Source organism: Varanus komodoensis, unplaced genomic scaffold (genome assembly GCF_004798865.1).
Source record: "Varanus komodoensis strain SLA01 unplaced genomic scaffold, ASM479886v1 scaffold8, whole genome shotgun sequence".
Classification (NCBI taxonomy): Eukaryota; Metazoa; Chordata; class Lepidosauria; order Squamata; family Varanidae; genus Varanus; species Varanus komodoensis.
Window position 1 is genome coordinate 29,648,657 of NW_025336481.1, and position 18,811 is coordinate 29,667,467.

An 18,811-nucleotide genomic window follows, 5' to 3' on the forward strand; every position below is an offset into this window, starting at 1 on the left:
AAATAATGGTCCAAATATTTTCGCCCTTATACTAGTTATTTCATGGAGTAAGTTTAGTGCAGCCCAGGGCTTCAAAGACAGCTAAAAGTGTAAAGGCCATATAAACTGAGTAAGATAGAGAGTACACAGTAGTTGAATGTGATTCCAATCTTTTTAGGGCTGGTAGGGAAAGTCTTTTACTCCTTTCTAACTGCAGCGTAACTTTGATATGTATGCAAAAGCGTTACAAAAATCAGTACATTATTTCCAGTGCATTATCAAAACTTGGAGCTTTCAAATACTTTCAGGTTTAATATATGTTTGTTAAAGAGAAAATGGAAGAAAAAGCCCTTTAATCCTGCAAGGAAAGAAATCAATTTAGTTCAGCCTCTTGATGTGTGTCAAAGCTATGTATAAATCTCAGCTGATGCACCATAGCTGTTGAGAGACTAAATATACCAGAGCTTTAGACTAGGTGTGTCCAAAGAGCAAAATAAACCTACCGCAAGTGACAATCCAGAACAGTCATGAGACACAACACAGATAAGGAGGACATAGAAGGAAGAAATAAAAATTAAAACATCCACACATAAACATTAGTAAAACCATGGAGAAATGACCATTTACATATGTTGTACATTGTCACTGGACCCCTTCACCCAGTTAAGGTTGCAATCCTGTACACTCTTACTAGGTAGTAAGCTCCACTGAACTCAGTGGGACTTCCTTCTGAGTAGACATGTAATAGAATTACTGTAAACCTTGTAAACTTTTACTTGCATGTAAGCAGATATTCCTCCAGAAAAAGATAGCCGTCTCCACATGTTTAAAGATATAGGCTGTAATCTTAAATTTGCCTACCTGGGAGTAAACCCTACTGAATATGGCAGAACTTACTTTTGGGGATCACACTGTTATTTTGAAATCCTATGCATGGTTACTTAGGGGAAGGGTGGCTGAATGCAAAAAGAACAGGGCTCCTGAACCTTTAATTGCTATGCAGAAGAGGAGACCCAGGAAGCATGACTTGTCACACAGGTGACACTTGCTGAAATGCTCTTTTCTGCACAACTATTGGCAGTGCAGTAGATCTGTCCTTTTGGCAACTGGCCACCCCTCCTAGGAAACAGTTCTTTTAGAGATGGGGGTCGTGAATCACTTATGCCAAAATGCATGTAAGTACCAAACCCTGCATCTTGATCCTGAATGCATTTACTCTGAATGGTTTCAGTGAAGACCCTTGTCGAAGACCCATGCTCTTGATCTGGAAACCTTATGATCTGAGGCCAGGGGACTGAACAGTGTGATCTGAACAGAACTGAACTGCAGCATGAAACAGGGCAGGGTGTGTGCATCTACCACCTTTTTTAAAAAGTGTACCCTATTACCTGAATTTATTAGTAGAGAGGTAATACAAATAGGACAGCGATGAACAGATGAGACACTGTTGGATGATATAACAGTGGGGCAGTGGGAGAGATGCATTGGTGAAGGTTAACTAGCTCCATGTGAAATAGGACTGACTTTCTTTGGTGGAAAGAACTGGATAAAAGGGAAAAAGCCAAGGAAGCAGTAGAAACAGGAATGGCAAAGAGAAGGAGGAAAAACAAAACACAACAAAATGTTTAAGACTAGTCGGCTACCATGGTTTCATGAACAATACATGAAGGGAAAACTTGGATTTAGAATGATGGATGCTCCAAACATGAGGACTAGGAGCTCGTGGCAAAGTAGAAAGTAAAGGGTAATTTTGAAAGAAGTCCTTTTGAATGAAGATACAATCCTAGGTAAACCTGGTCCAACATGGTGCTCTCTAGATGGGCTGGGCTACAACTCCTCCAATTTCCAATGGCCATGCTGGCTGATAATTATGGAAGTTGCATTCCATTTCTGATGGTACATTGCCATATTGACAGGTTGGGGAAGGCTGCTGGAGCCTGTACTGATGCACCAGTTGCTGCTTGCACAGTCAGTGACTGACTGCTGCACATGCAATTGTTCATGTGAGACCGAAAATTGTATATGGAGCACTATGCAGTCTGGCATTCTACATGCTGCTACGAGCAGCAAAATTACTCTTAGGTTACCCTGCTGCTGTAGTGTGCAAAACACTTATCTGTAACCTGTGCTCTGTAGTTTGCTTGCTAGATCTCACATTCCTTTAGCACTTCAACGTGTGGCAGCCAGGAAAGGTTTTGGTTAATGGGAGCTGCTCTTCAAGAAAGGATTGTGAAAAAAGGACTGAAGATACATCAGCATCCAGCTGAGTCTGGCTTATCTACATCCATCTGTTTCCTCTCTTGGGCCTTGCGGCCCTTCTAGCTTATTTTGATTATGAGCCTTCGGGATGGGAAAACTGCTTTTCTCTTCCTGCAATGTTTTTGCTGTGATTCTGAATCTATGGATAATGAAGGCTGCAAGTCTGAATATATGCATAAAATGAGCAGCATTTAATTATATTGGTTAATAAACGTATGCATGTCACCAAATTAAGCATCAGGTTCCATGCTTTAATTGTGCTTCTATTTTTTAATATTTTACATTGCTTGACATTGCATTTTTAATATTGCATTATTTTGTGAGCTACCCAGAAAACTTGTGTAATGGGTTTCATATAATTTCCACATAATGATAACCATGGTTTATTTAACCCACGGGTTGTTGAAATATGCGTTAGCATGATGTATGAATTTGGTTGTTGCCAAACCATCATCTTTTGGCCTAGGACAAACCAGAAAGAGAGGGTAAGGCTTGTCTTGGGTTCTTTAAACAATGGGCTGTTGTTATATTTGATCTCAGGATTGTAGGGTGTTCATGGATTGTTCTGCCAGGCTATAGAGTGTGCTGGCAAGAGTAGTAAAAAGAGCCCAGCTATATGCTAATACTACAGCTTTAAAAATTCCCTTAGGATACGGGTGGAAGTGTGTGAAAGAGGAAGGAATCAATCCAGGGTTTGAGAAAACAAACCACAATTTGTTAAATCATCTGCCAGGCAAACCCTGGTAGGACAACAAACTATTTTCTAGTTTGGTGCAAACCTTATTAGCCAGTCAGTCAGCAAGCTAGTACATCACAGAAGCAGATTGGAAATGCATTTCAATATCCACTTACCTGGGATACTATTTAATTAAATGGAAGCTTAATTTTACATGTATAGAATTTTACTATAAAATTATTCATATTAGATGAACATCATCACTGATGGTCTGTATGTTTCTGAGCCCAATTCAAGGTACTGGTTTTAATCTCTAAAGCAAGACATGACTTGGGACCATGATGCCTGGTGGAATACCCCTCTCAACCTTCATCTACCCAGACTCTATGACAAACTTCATAGATTAAAGGGTTAGATGACTATTGGTCATAGTCCAGCAGTATTAATATAAGATTGCAAATATAATAGTTCCATCACAGTGCATAAAGGCAGGCCTGTTTTCCTTATTTCATATAAATATGTGCTTGTCTCTTTAAAATGTTCTTGTCTGATGTTCAGGAGGCATTGTCACTTCCTATTTTTAACTAAGTGCTGCTAAAAAGGAAACCAATGCATCTGCTATTTGAAATATATTTAGGATGCATTACCCTTTAGCTTGAATTTTTAAAATTCCTGATATTCATTCAAAGGCACACAATTGGCTTTGCCCAAAAACATACAGCCTGTATAGGTCATCTACCAAATGAAGAATTCAATACTGAAAGACTTATAAATAATGGAGCCACTAAATTTATCTGTTTGTAGGGGATATACTAAGATATCAGTATTATCAATATGGGGAAGGAGTTTGCTTGCTTATTTCCTGTAATCAAAGTTAACCCAAGCAAACCAGAATCAAAGATGGTTTCAAATCCTAGTTTAGCTAACTTCATCCCAAATTCATTTTCGACACAGAGCTGAGGTTTATTCGACAGTAAAAATCAAAGGCTCACCTCCTCCTGTCACACATGAAGAAGGAAAAGAACTGAAGAGAAAAGTACATGAGTCAGAATCTGAGCTGATTGTTTCTAATTGTATGGCTATGGAGCAGGCATTAGTCAGATATTGTTTGGGGGTGATCATAAGATTCCCATTTCCAGGGCTCTGATCCCTTACCTGCCTCTTTGCACCTGGCATGCAAAGAACCACCCTGACCACTCCCCAAGATCAGAAAAGGGACAGCTGAGGGACTTCAGGTCAATGAGGGGATTCTGAGAAATTGCCACTATTTAAATTGGGTGTGTGTGGGACCTCAGCATATCTTATTGCAATTCGTGGAAAATCCATGTAAGAATTGATTAGTGGATCATGCCTGAGCTATACATAAAAAAAGCCCAATGTTCTGTAAATTCAAAAATGTGTAGATAACTTTAAACAGAACAGTCTCTGTGTCCATTCCATGCTTACACACTAAACAGGGCAGTGTATTGCCAATAATACTTGAAATTGTTCCTCTGAATTAGGAAACAACTGAAAATATTTTTCTATAATATCTGCTTATCACTTGCAAGTAACAAGGAATAGCAACAGAAATCAGATTTCTGGATTCATTGGAAAAGAGGTTTCTACTGAATCCTGTATGAATAGTAAAATAGTGCTGCTATACTTGAAACTTTTGCAATGCTATGATCATGCTTAGGTCATTTATCCAGGTCACAACAAATACAATGAAAAACATTTAATAATACATTATATAATAGGTTAATCACAAGAAAAATGTTACTTTGTAATACAAAACAAACTTCACCAAGTGGATGGGGGAAGAAAGAAAAGAAAAAAGAGGTATCAACAAAATACATACAATCTGTCCTACAAAGAAATGACACATCATTATCATTAGTATCATTATCACTGCTCAAAGTGATTTTTCTAGTCTCACAGAAGAGCAGTTTCATTTTTTCCTGTACCTTCAATCAGAAAAGTTTGATTACAATTGCTATAGTCGACTCAACAATTAAAAAGAACAAATCACAGCTAGCATATAAATGAAAAGCCAAAATCCTTTCCTTAAGGTATCTAAGGAATAACTCTTTTGAATCATAACTTGCTGCTCAAAGTTGGTTGGGGATGTTATCTCATTCAGTGCCCTGTCCAGGCAATTTTGTAATTATCCTTTGAGAAACAAACATAGTGGCAACCATGTGACTTAGTGAGGAATGAGATGCTACAAGACTCATGAAAGAAGCTGCCACCATTCCATTTGTCTCTCTCCCCTCTTCCTGGTAACATCTAGTAAAACATAACATGTAAGTTTTGGCCAGACTTTGCTGCATTCAGCTGCTATCAGTGGGGCCAGGAAATCGTCTTGTATAAGGCTCCATCCAATGCTTTGTTAAACCAGTACAACAATTATTAGAAAAAGCAGCAGCATCAAGCTGTTTTGTTAAAACCAGCAACATTCCAGCATAGGCAAGTATCTGTTCAGGCTACAAAAAAAATAGGAACAGTGCGATAGAGCTTTTGGACAAATGCAGCTGAAGCATATGCCTTCCCTTTACTAGAGTCTGTACTTTTGTGGAAGATTTTTACAATCTTAAGTATTTAAGATGCTGCCTTATACTGAGCCAGGCCATTTCTTCACCTAGTTATGTATTGTCTGCACTGACTAGCAGAGGCTCTCAGGAGCTTTTGACAGCATCCCCTCCTCTGCTTCCTAATACTATCTGGAATTAAACCAAGAATCTTCTGCATGTGAAATGTGTCATGCCACTCAAGTATCTCTGTCCTTTGAAATAAAAAGGTAATCAGGGCCAGCATTTCCATTAAGCAGAAAGACAGCTGATTTTGAGCGCATGAAAGGGACACAAATTGTTAGTCATTTATTTTCAATGCCAGGAAGAGGTATTTTTTCTTGCCTGCAGTGGCAAAGCAACTTGAGTAGTACCTTGATTTGGAGCGGGGATGCGGGGAGGTGGGGGGTTGCCATTTACTATTCTGCCTCAGAGAGTGAAATGTCCTGGGCTAGTCTAAGGTAAATATTTTCTCCCTTAGTCTTACCTTCAGACAGCTCAGGCAGTCCTTTTCCCCATCTTATTTCTCAGCATATTCACCTGCAACCTATGGTCACTTTTACCACATGTTTGGGTGATAAACTACTAAACTGTTCAGGTGAACAATCAGTGAACAATAATCCTGCATAGCAATTAGAACCAAAAAGACTTGAAAAGCACAATAAATTTGGTCTCTGACTTCTGGCCACATTAGTATAGTGAAAAAAGAGCTGTAATCCTCATTTATTGGCCAGATACATCAGTGTGCCTGCAGGGTATTGTCTAAATCAAAGAATTTCAGCCCTACTGAAACAGATTACGAGCAGTGCACCAGCCAACTGCAACTGTTCAAAGTGAGCTCTTAGGAGAAACTGGGTTGTCACCTTTAATCTTTTTTTTTTCTTTTCTCACACATGCTGTGTTCAATTCATCATGAATCTCCTTTCTTTAATTTCTGTTTCCCTATTTTTTGCTTTCCCACTGCCAGAAATCTCTCTCAGAAGAGTACAAGTGGATATAGCAGTCCCAGTTCAAAATATGAGTTTTCATTAGCCTAGGGTCTTCATTCATAGCCGAAATATAAAGAGGACAACCTGTACACATTTTGGAGAGGAATGCTGTGATTTTCACCCCCCACCCCCCGCAACCTCCTCGGTGAATAGCGGTTCCTTTCTCATATAGAAAGATAGTTCAGAGGCCAGCGTCAGTAGAACTTATCAGTGACTTACAAAGCCTTAATTATAGGAAGCTGGGCATATACAACAGTGTTATCAATTGAGCATATATATCTATATCAGAGAAATGCCATGGCTCATAGTGTTTACTTCTTATCAGATCCTGTATGTATTTGATCTGACAGAAGAGAGGTATTACCATTTGGATTCCTATCCAGCAAGATCAGTTCTTTGGACAGAGGAGAGGAAACCAAGCTGGTTGATCACTAAGCCCTGCTCCATAATTCCATTTGTATGGGATATACTAAAGTTCATCATTGATGAGAAAATGTCACTCCCAGTCAATATTTGGAGGGAGGGACGAAGGTTCCAGGATACAACATTGTGCCTGAAACACGTTCTATGGTTTGAAGGCTGCTTTACAATGATAGCATTTTGACAGGTGCACATACAGACTCGTGATATGCATCTGACAAAACTGTAAGAGTTGGAAATATGCATATACATATAATCCAAAAATATATACATAGTTTTAACCATGCGATGCTTTTCTTCTAAAGAATCATGGGAACTACATCTTTATGAAAATTATGAGAATACTTTGTCAAAAGAATTGTTACCAGACCATTCAGTTCACCCAAGAACAAGATATATACTTTACCTGATCTTTCAAGTTCTTGCCTAAATCTTTTACATCTTTCATGTTTATCGCATTCTTTCCTCCCTTTTCCTTGCCCTTCTTCTTGTTTTTCTTTTTGAACAAGCATTTCTTACACAGACAGAAACAGCAGGTAAGGACTAATAGGATTGCAACTATGGCTATGGCTATTAAGGCCCAATGTGGCACTGTGAAGAGAAAAGAAAACACACACACGACAGGCACAAAACAAAGTTGCATACTGTTAGTTGGAATATTTTTTGAAAAACAAGCAAAGACAGAACCTGCATTTTGAGCAGTATGCCCAAAAGCTATTTGCATCTCCTATGCAAAAGTACTCCACATTTCACACAATTTTGTATTTTTCCCCTTCACAAAACAGAAAACATAGGCAATGCAAATATGAATTATCAGCAGAAACCAGTAGGAGATGGAGATGCATAAACAACTGCATTTTCATAGAATGAACATAAAGAAAGCCTGCTTTGTCCCAGGGGCTTCTTAAGTGTGCTTCTTGTTTTGAGGGAAGTATTAATTTGTAGCTTTATAACTGCCCTCTTAACCCACCTTGCATTATGACCTGGAGAGGAAAGCGAGCTTCAGGTCAGCAGGCGCTGGCTGGGATGTGTCTCATCCAGAGCTTAGGAAAACAAGTGCTTGTGATTCAAAATAGTCAGATATAATGAGCAGCATTTCTCCACTGGCTGCTGTCTTTCCTTGACAGTGACTAAGATGCAGGTCAAGGTCATTGCCGAACACTAGCCAAGGGCAGTGATTGCCCTCATCAAATATAACCACGTTGTGATATTCTATACATTCCCAACATTGTCCATAGTTTAGTAGTAAACAAATAAATGTAGGTACATAGGCATTTCAAAATCATAAACATGCTGTTGAGGCATTCAAATTCAATGTTTAGGCAGGCAATATTCAGAGCAACTATGACAGAAATTTTGTTTGATTTCTGTAATATCAGAATTTAAAACCATGATGAAATTATAAGCTAAAGGTTGGTGTTATTTCTCTAATATGAAGATTAACATTTAAACTTAAATCTGGATAAGCTGGATTTCACGTAAACAGTCAATGGTTGCTTCTGAATAGGGACCCAGCCTATGAAACCCACGTGATATTCTGCCAAACAACTCACACAGAAGTCTCTGCAATTATGCCTCACCAAATGGAAGGGTGAATGGAATCTGACAGAAGGCGCCAGTGAATTATGAAAGGAAAATGGACAGTGATAATGTAGGAAAATTAACTGTTTAAAGTAATGAAGGTGAACCAAATGCATGATAGCAGGAAGTTGTGTTAGAAGGAAATTGTACACACAGACATTTGCTCATGCTCAGCAGTTTTAAACCGTGGGGGCAAGTTTGCACAGTCCACTGATTTGCCACGCTGGCCAAAGGTCAACAGGTGACTGGGCCCATGGTGGGTGTTTCTCCCCCTCCTCTTCTTCCAGTCATCCAGAGGTTTCCCAGGGATTTTTGCAGCTGAACTTTTCCCGCCTTTTGTGCTTCCTGCAGCTTTCTCCCCACTTCCACCCCATCACACTATTCAGGGATTATCTTTTGCGGTCTTCAAAGTGGCTGATGACAACCCCCATGAAGTGTCCAAGTGGTATATTGCATTGAGTGTGACTAGTTCACCACTCCTTTTTTTAAACAGGCATTTGTGGTTATTTTTAAACTGTTTACTGTGAGGCTGGGTCGTTGGACAGGGAAGGGTACACTGGAGATGCAGAGTTTCTTGTCAAAAGTGCCCTGTTTAGCCCTGAAACCACCACCTTCAACAGCTATCAGATGTAAGCATTACTGGAAAATGGGGGAGATCTACTTTTCCTGAGCATCTAGAGGAGTGATGGCGAACCTTTTAGATACCAAGTCCCCAAACTGCAACCCAAAACCCACTTATTTATTGCAAAGTGCCAATACTACAATAAAACCTGAAAACTGAGCTCTTAGTTTAGAAAAAACACCTCATGGCCAGTCCAAGCATATCTATCTACCTATCCTTGGCAGCGCACTGACTAGCCATGCAAAAGTTTGGGCAAGTCGCAGATAATGAGTCATGACTCATGACATCATCGCCTGGCTCCACTACTCCTTTCCAAGCATGCGCATGGCCCCTATGTGCGCTGTTATCTGATGCTCAACTTCTGGGGCGATGCTGGGGTGACTTGGCTAACATGCTGACAGAGAGGGCTCTGCATAATAGAGGGCTCTAATATAGGGCTAAAGTTGCATTGAAAAGAGGGTGATTTTGAAAAAGCCTTCCTTGAGTAGTTTTTTCTGCACAGCTCAACATTTCCACCCATTGTAAACACATCCAAACCATCAAAATCATGCCAGGACACCTCATTTTTGTAACCCTAATCCAGTGATGGTGAACTGAGTGCCAAACTGCAACCCAAAACTCACTCATTTTTTGCAAAGTGCCAACACTGCAATAAAACCTGAAAACTGAGGATTAGTTTAGAAAAAACAACTCACAGCCAGTCCAAGTAAATATATATATCTATATCTATATATCCTTGGCAGTGCAATGACCGGCCATGTGAAAGCTTGGATGAGTCATGGCTAATGAGTTGCAGCTTGTGATGTCATTGCCTGGCACTACCAGTCATTTCTGAGAAGGCACATGGCCCCTATGTATGCTGTTATCCGATGCTTGGCTGCTGGGGTGATGCTGAGGCGACTTGGTTCATGTGCTGACAGAGAAGGCTCTGTGTGCCAGCTGTGGCACGCGTGCAATAGGTTTGCCATCACTGGTCTAGAGGCTTGGTATTTGGTGGAAATGTTGAAAAGCACAGGGACCTATGAGGGGATACTTAAAAGCAAGATGATTTTGCTGAGAATGGGAGTGGGTGGGTACCTTTCTCCTCTCAGAAGTAAACAAGCATCATGGCTTTGCCTTGACTTGACTGGAAATCCCTACTTTCCTTTTGTATTTTGCCTGTTAAACTGTGAGCCTACAGGCATGGACGCCTTCAATCAATTAATCTCTGTTCAGGGCTTCAATATTCATTAGGCATGTTAGGCACATGGCACAATAATCGTAAGTATAAATATTTAAAATGACAGCAAGCTCCATAGCACTACAGGCTTTGAGAAGTTGGATCCAGAACAAGTTAGTCACACTTAGGTCCCACTGAAATCAGTGGGTCGTAAGTCACACTGATTTCAGTGGAATAAAGTGCAATTAATGTGATATAAATCCAACATAAAATGTTTATTTCATAGCTTAATCATGCCTAAGTTTTTAAAGCCATTCCTCATCTCATAAGTTTGTCTTGTAGATCTTTTATCATCCTTATAACTGTCTTCTGGATGCTCTCCCACTTATCCCTATGTTTCTTGAACTGTGGTAGCCAGAACTGAATACCTTTGCCCTGTCTCAGTGCTTCCTTGTGCAACTTTTGTGGTGTGCCCTAAAACATTGCATTGGTAAAGATGCTTTGTGCATAACTGGACAATAAAGAAGGCATCGTAAGCACGCTTATTTGAAATAATTCCTGCTGAGAGTAATGGGGTTTCTTCTGTCTAAACATGTAAGTGTTTGACATTTCAAATATTCCCTTGATATCTGAAAAGTACATAAACAACTTCATATGAATGTGCCACAGAGAGCAGAAAAACTTCCACAATATTGGTGTAAGAGAAGATTAATGTCATGCAGCAATACATTTCTTATATGTGAGATAAAAATGTACAAATCATATGGAATGAGATAGCTGCTGCAATCGCTACTGCCTACATAATTTGTTCCACATTACATAGCAATATCAGCTAAGCTTGAATTAATCAAACACCAAATGCCAGCAGATGAACTAACTTTAGTTCATATGCAAAGCTGCACAGCATGCATGACAGAACTAGTGAACCATACTTGCTGGCCGCATTCTTAAAAGTAAAATGTCACATTTGCCTTAACTGGATCCCAGTCATTATTTCTGACTAGACAAATTGTTGAAAGGATACACCACTGTATTCTGTCATGCCTTTCCAGAGAAAGGAGCTGTTGGTTTTGTACCATGGTTCTGAAAGCTTGCCCTGGTCCATCCCTATATGTACCTCCATGTAGCTTGTTTCACATTTTTCTCATATGTTTGACTGAAGGGTACAACTTAAAGAACCATGAGGATTTACAACTTGAATCCAAACAACTTAGAAGTGATACTGGCTAGGAAGCAGCCTGGATGCTCCTTAGGTTTGAGATTTATTGGCTATCAATGTATTTTCGGTTCCATGGGAGCAAATGCATATTTTGCTCATCCTCTTGCATACAGCTGCTATTGAATAAGTACATGGAGGTAATAGCCAAAAGTGCCCATTCTCATCTATGTCAGCCATTTTGTTTGCTTATCTATAACTTCAAGTACTGACTGCTGCAGGATTCAAAGATCTGTAGCTTTCCAGATATTGCTGGACTCAAACTGCCATGAGCCCTGTCCAGCCTGGCCAATGATGAGAAATTATGGGCTTCCCAAGCCCCAGACTAGCATGATGTTGCATACAAAATGTAATAAAAATGATGTATGCCACTCTGAGTTCTTTAAAAGTAAAAAAAAAAAGGTGGGATATAATAGATAAATAATGTCACCACCTCTTGGTGGATCTTTACTAGGGCCCTCCCCTTCTTGTCCTTAAGTCTAAAACACCAGACAAAGTGGCACAGATGTGTATTAGCATTTCACAGCTTTAAGACAAGGTAACTCTAAAAGCCCTCTTGTGAGCTGGAAGATAAGCTCCTGTGCTTGTTAATAATGATTGCTGAACCCAAACTAGGGACTTCTCTTCAAAGCCATTCACTTTCAGGGCTCCACTCTCAGGGTGGTTCCTGCTGTTGAAGGGCTAGCTGGTGAGACTGGTGCAAACCTTCTAACTAGGCAGCTTGTCTATCCTGACACCCCATCATGGCATCTGGGACTGGGCAAGGCAATAGTGCTTCCTTCTCCTCTTCTTTGACCCCTCTCATCACTTCAAAAATATCCCCATTCTCCTGGTTGGCCTGGGGACCAGTGGGCAGCCACCTTGAGGGCACTTCAAAGCCCTGTGCCTATACCTGGTCTCTCAAAGCTCCCCTCTCTGCTGACTGAAGGTCTCCTTCTTTGGAATCCCAGCCCTACTGACCTTGAAATATCTGCCAAGAGTGGTTGTCAGCTTTATTTGCTACATTTACCAGCAGGCATATATTCAACAATTTTTATGTCAATTGCACTAGCCGCCACTAACATTCCAAGCCATAACAGAACGTGCTCAGTTCTTACATTAATGTTCCTACAGTACAGGGCAATTCTTGTGTCAGCCCTTTTAAGGCAATTGAAAACTTCATTGCAAGGGCCATTTTTTTAAAAGGGAGGTTACATTGTCAACTGTCAAAAATTATAGTGACTGTCCACTTTTTGCAGAAGTTCTTCAGGATGTTTGTCACTGTTCCTCCCTCCTGGTATTAAGATTAATGTGTTAAGACTATCTGTTTCAGAAGACATTTGGTTAGATCAGCCTTTCCCAAACTGGAACCACCCAGATGTGTTAGATTGCAACTCTCATCATCTCCAACCATGAGAATGCTGTTCCTTTTTTAGGTTTACCTATTTTAATGTTCAATTTCTTTAGGGTTCAAACCTCTTGCTTGATTGGCTGCTTCTGATCATTCAGAGCAGGGCAGGAAGAGTGGTGGAGCCAATCTTTTCTCCCTACCTTCTAGTAATTTTCACTAGATTGGCTTTCTTGCCTTGAGGGGCAGGCTACAGCAGCTTCATGATAGATTATATCCTGGCTTACCAAATATCTTTCTATCTCCCCCCTTCTCCCTTCTTCAAAATTTCTTTTCCAACCTTGGTGGCCAGGTGGCATGGGTCATCCATGGACAGCCAACTGAGTGGGATGGTGTAACATGGTGTCCTGCAATAGTGGGGGGTTGGACTCAATGGCCTTCATGGTCCCTTCCAACTCTATTATTCTATGATTCTATGATCCCACACTAGCTGCAAGATGAAGGAGGGGTGGATCAGATCTCTCACTGCCCCTTCCAAGGTCACTTGGAAGGGGACATCCCCAGTATGCCATTGCGCCTCAAACAATATTTAGGGGACACAGGATTGGTCCTTTAGCTTGGTTTATTCTATGGAACTCTGTACAAATTATTTAACTAATGTAGTCAACCCAAAAACAGAGGCAAGGTTTTAAAGAAATGAACATTTGCATACTCCTGATGGAAGGAGCTTCCATCTTTGGAACAAATCCATAGAATCTTATAATATAGTCCCTTAAAATCCAGTAAGTGTGTGTTGTGGGGGCGGGGGGGGGTAGTTCAATGAGATCAATTAGGCAGTAAGGAATGATGCAACTACACAAAATACAGCTGGATGGAACACTCACTTTGTAAAATGTTGAGATATTTAGACTGGGACAAAGCCCCATTGAACTCTGTGGGGCACATTTCTGACTAGACATATATCAGATTTACAGTAAGTTCAGCATTTCTCCTATTCTGGAAGAGTTGGAAATTTCTTACAGGCAGCTGCTTCCAGCTCACTATTCCCATGAGAAGTTTTAACACAGGGTTGTATCAATGTTAGTCCTGCCTAGAAATGACCTGAGCTCAGTAAGACTGTCATTGGATGTAACACTGCATCTGGTATCTAAGTAACATTTCTTTTCTAAAAAATACATTAGGTCAGAATAGATACTTGGTGCATCTATATCTTTCCTGATGTTCTCAAAGTCATGCCAGTAAAGCCTCAGTCAGTATTTATTTGCTATATGTGAAGTATGAAGATTTAATCAGGCATTAACAATTTATTGCAACAGTATTTCTCTCTCTCTCTCTCTCTCTCTCTCTCTCACACACACACACACACACACACACACACACACACACACACACAATCTCTCTGTCTTTCAATGGCATCTTGTTATCACTTAGATACCCATATTTGGAATCAGTGAATTATTGTACTCATATATGTGACTGTAGTGAAAGGCCAAAGTTATCCACGGGAGGGTTTTATATGGGGTCACTATGAAGGATAAAAGCAAAGCAGAGAAATGACAAAAGCCGCAGATGTCTGGCACTGAACAATGCTACTTCCACAATGGCCTGGCCATTGTTGAATGCTTTTGTAAGTTTTCTAGCAAAGCGTGAATTGTAACTGAGGTTCTGATTTGAGTTTGGACTTAAAATGGTAGCTGAGACAAGAGGAAAATTCTATTATATGAGTCCTGGTCTGCACAAAACTCAGAGGTCTGATGTATGAAATCTGTGCTACCATTCTTTGGGGAAATAAATTATATATATGTAACTATCTATCCATACATCGATCCTCTTCCATACTCACAATAAAGCATGTAAGTGTGAATTTCTCCCTTGCCTTGTGTTTTCAGCTATTTCATGCTGCACAGAATTCTCAATTCCTAGGCTGTAACCATGATACCAGGGGTGCTCTGCACACAAAGAAACCCATTTCCAAGATACATTTGAAGTTAATAGCCAAGTTGCTTTCTTTTCCTTTCTAGAGGCCCATTTAACAGCATTATTATGATGAGGATGATGATGATTGATTGCTGGCTTCAGCCTTTCTGCACAAAAAGCATGATTTCTGATTGACTTGGTAGTAGCACAGTAATGGTCATTAACTTCATTGCAGGAACCACTGCCAAGGTGATAAATAGATTTGGTTTGCATTAGCTTCTGGAGACCAAAGGCATCATTTGATCTCATTAATGGAATCTAATCAAATCAAAAGTTACATCACCCTTAGAGCTCAACAACAATTTTCATAGACTAACAAGTGCTTGTTTGTTTTTTGTTTTAGCAAAAATCATTCTTTTCTTTTACAAGCATGCAAAATACATCAATAGAATAAAAAGTAATAAATATCAATGAACTAGGATGCTAAACCATTCCCTCATCTTCCCTGTGTTTCTTTATTTTCATATCACTCAATTCATCAAATTTGATTTGCCTTATTCCAAGCAAGAAGAACATAAACCTAATCTGTCAGTAATTTTTTGGCAATATATTATGAAAGTACTGCACTTTGGTGAGGAAAACAATATTTAGCAGAATGAATTATAGATAGATAGATAGATAGATAGATAGATAGATAGATAGATACAGAGCGAGGGAGAGAGAGACTGTGTGCAAAGTTAAGCTACAGTCTTTTACAAACTTACTTATGTGTAAGCCTCATACTACTTGCGCAACTGAGATTCAAGAAGAAATCTTGAAAATAATTTCTTCAAGAAGAAATCTTGAATCTAGAAGAAATTCTGAAATAAGGAGAAATGCTCATTTCTGGATTGAGACAAGTTGGTAGACCTCCTTTATATGGGCTTTATTTACCTATCCTTTTCCAGAAAAGAGCATTTCCACTTGTTTAGGTTTCCTCCTGTGAGTCTTAAGTCCCCATTTGCAAGTAGTGGGTGCCAATGGCAGAACAGAATCAATGACATGTAATGGAATCAGTGCCACTGGACATTATCCACTTTAACTTTAGTCTGTATGGAGTCTTGTTTGAAGTAAGAAATAAGGGCCCAGGAAAGTGATGCCCAGATTTGTTAGCAACAAAATTGTTCATGTTGCTTTGATTATGTCATTCTCTTCCTCCCAGAAACTTACAGATGAGTAGGCAGAAGTTAGAATCTCCGGAACTTATTGGCTTTTTAAAAAGTTCTCCCTACACAGTGGTTTACAGAGATATTGGACCACTTACCAGTAAGCAATAAGGTACAATCCATTTCAAATATCTTTAAAGGCTATGCCATTTAGCTTTGCCCTTGCACTACACTACCTGTAGCTTTTCCTAATGCTATATCAATCATTACTACTACTACTACTACTACTACTACTACTACTACTACTACTACAACATGGCATTTATATCCCCCCTTTCTTCCTTACACAAGGCAGATTTCACAGCCCTCCTCCACTCCATTTTATGCTTATAACAACAACCCTTTTTGATAGGTTAGGCTGAGAGTGATCAAATGGCTCAGATCCATCCAGTGAGCTTCATGGTTGAGTGTGGATTAGAATCCAGATCCCCAGGTTCCCAGTCCATCACTCTAACCACCATGGCACACTCGTGTACACACTATGCCATCACATATACACATAATTTTATATATACTATTTCCTTTTTGAAGCTCACCATGATAGTTTTGTTACCCGAGTTCAAGAAAAGTAGCACTGTTGTGGATAAATGAACATGTTAGATTTTGTGTACATTAAAAACTCATCCATTGCACTGATTTGTTTGAATAAAGACACAAGATACATAGACTTAGTGTTCTAAATAAACAACCATTTGCTTTAATTATAAGGCATTCTGCCATGAGGGGGGAGGAAGGAGGAGCAGTTGTGCATTGCCAAAAAAGGACATGCACCACTGAAAAAAGAGAATAAAAGTGCATGCCAATTTGCATAAAACCTGCATATACTAAAGTTTATAAGCACATCTGGAGATAAATGTGAACTTCACAGAAAACAAATAACTTTCCTATCTAAATCAACTCTGCCTCATACTACAAATAATTTGCAAGTCACATAAAGCAGTTCACGTATTGAAAAATACTTATGAAGTTGATTTAGTCCAAGTGGAGTACAACTCTCTGTCCTGGCAGCCTTGTGACCTTGAAAAGTGGCAGTTTGAGAAAGCTTCTCTTAATCTGCATCCATGCGTGCTCACTGAATCGCTAATTTTCATATTTCTTTCCTTGAACCTACACTAAACCAGCCACAAAAAAGGACTAACCTCTGGTTAGTTGCTGTCTTCATCAAGCAGCAGTATAATGCATTAAACTTGACTGCTGATCCCCTAGGAAAATGCAATTCCCTTTTCTGAAAGGTGTACTCTAATATCCAAAAAGAATGGAGACATTCAACGAACAACTCTACATGTGCAAAAAACCTTCCTAGTGACAGCAGAAACCAGTTCACATACCTGTTACTTCTTTCCCTAATCCATCCATTTGCTTTAGGTTGCTAACATGTCAGTCAGACCATGACAACTAAAACTGAAGACCCCAACTCTTAATGTTCGCCAACCCTTCTTCAGCCTGCATACAAATACACCTGCCTTTCTTGGATCCCAGACATTTCCATCAAGACACACAGCTCATTTAAGGATGTGCAGGGCCCAAACTTGCCATGTGTCCCTCCCCATTTGATCCTTGCAAATGAACCAAACTTTTTATTTAAAAGTTATTTTAACTGTTAATTTATTATTATTGTATTTATAGATTTTAATATATAGCCAAAATGTTACCAGTTTTTAAGTTATTGATGTATTTTTATATGTCTGTTGTGAGCCGCCCCGAGGCTTTGTTGCGATGGGGGCAGCATAGAAATGTTTTAAATAAATAATAAATAAATAAAGCTGAAAGCCCACTGATTATCTTCAAGCTCTGTGCAATGCTCAGAACACATTTCTGTGGCTACACAATTTATTAGATTTTGTGAATAACAGGAAACCGCTTGTTGTCCAGATCTGTTAGACATTATTCCAGATCCTACACCATTCTATGATAACAACAAAAACAACAGTTTCCCTTCCCCCTGTTCCTTTTCTTGCAACAATTTCCAGTTGGTGACTTCTGCTGGCTGTTGAGGTCAAACAGCTAAAATCACTGAAATATTTTAAGGAATGATTACTCTGGCATGATGAAGATATTCCTTTCTGAAGTAAGGTGGAAACTCCATTCAACACTCCCACTTTCACTCTTAAATAGAAGGGCTTGTTTCTTTGTTGCAGTTTAATTGTTTAAGAGACAATTCTAAGCAGGTTTAAAGGTCCTACAATTCCCATCATGACTCAGTCAGCATGAGTTAATTAATGATTATATTTGTGTGCTAACTTGGGTCTGTAAAAGAAGTAATATTAAATAATTGGCATCAAAATAAGGTACTTCAAAGTCCATAAGATTTAAGTACTATACAATGAGTTACTGACAACCTTTCCATTTCTAAAACAAAACAAACAGGGGAAAGGAAAAAAATACAGAGGAGGGAATATGTTAGATACATACATATAATCTTGAGTTCTGTCTGATTATCATATGGCATTTTATGCAAAGACTTTATTTTTCTCACAGTATTATAAAGCAATCCCAGATTTTGCTTTGAATAAAAAATGATCAGAAAGTGGTTGATGGTACATTTTTAAAAAGTAGAGCTTTCAAGAATTCAAGCCTGCTTCCATTTTCAGGGATCAGCCAAAGATACATGGATGTATTAGGTGATTAGGTGTATTAGGTTTGTGCTAATTCTTGGCCAATTTTAAGGGAGAAAAAGATATTGATCACTGAGTAAGCAAAGCTAGTGCTTTTATAATCACAATATTAGAACTGAATGCATACCAATAATGCAATGACATATTTTAGATTTTATTTTAGATTCTTCAAATCTGTTTTAACACTGTTATTTTTCAAGGCATCCAGCAATCAATTTATCCTAACAGTAACCTGGTAGACTAGACTGAAGGGGGATATCCTTGGGATCTGAAGCAGCAGGGATATGAAGCTGCATA

General features: G+C 39.2%; 1 protein-coding gene across 2 annotated transcripts in view; it reads right to left on the bottom strand.

The window, feature by feature from the left end:
- SYT1 (synaptotagmin 1) overlaps positions 1 to 18,811 on the bottom strand; it is a 131,547-nt gene that overhangs the window by 91,935 nt on the left and 20,801 nt on the right. For both annotated transcript variants that reach the window (XM_044455324.1, XM_044455323.1), the window contains exon 2: positions 7,279 to 7,463. In XM_044455324.1, coding sequence (XP_044311259.1) covers positions 7,279 to 7,463 — 185 coding nt within the window. The remainder of the gene's footprint in view (positions 1 to 7,278; positions 7,464 to 18,811) is intronic.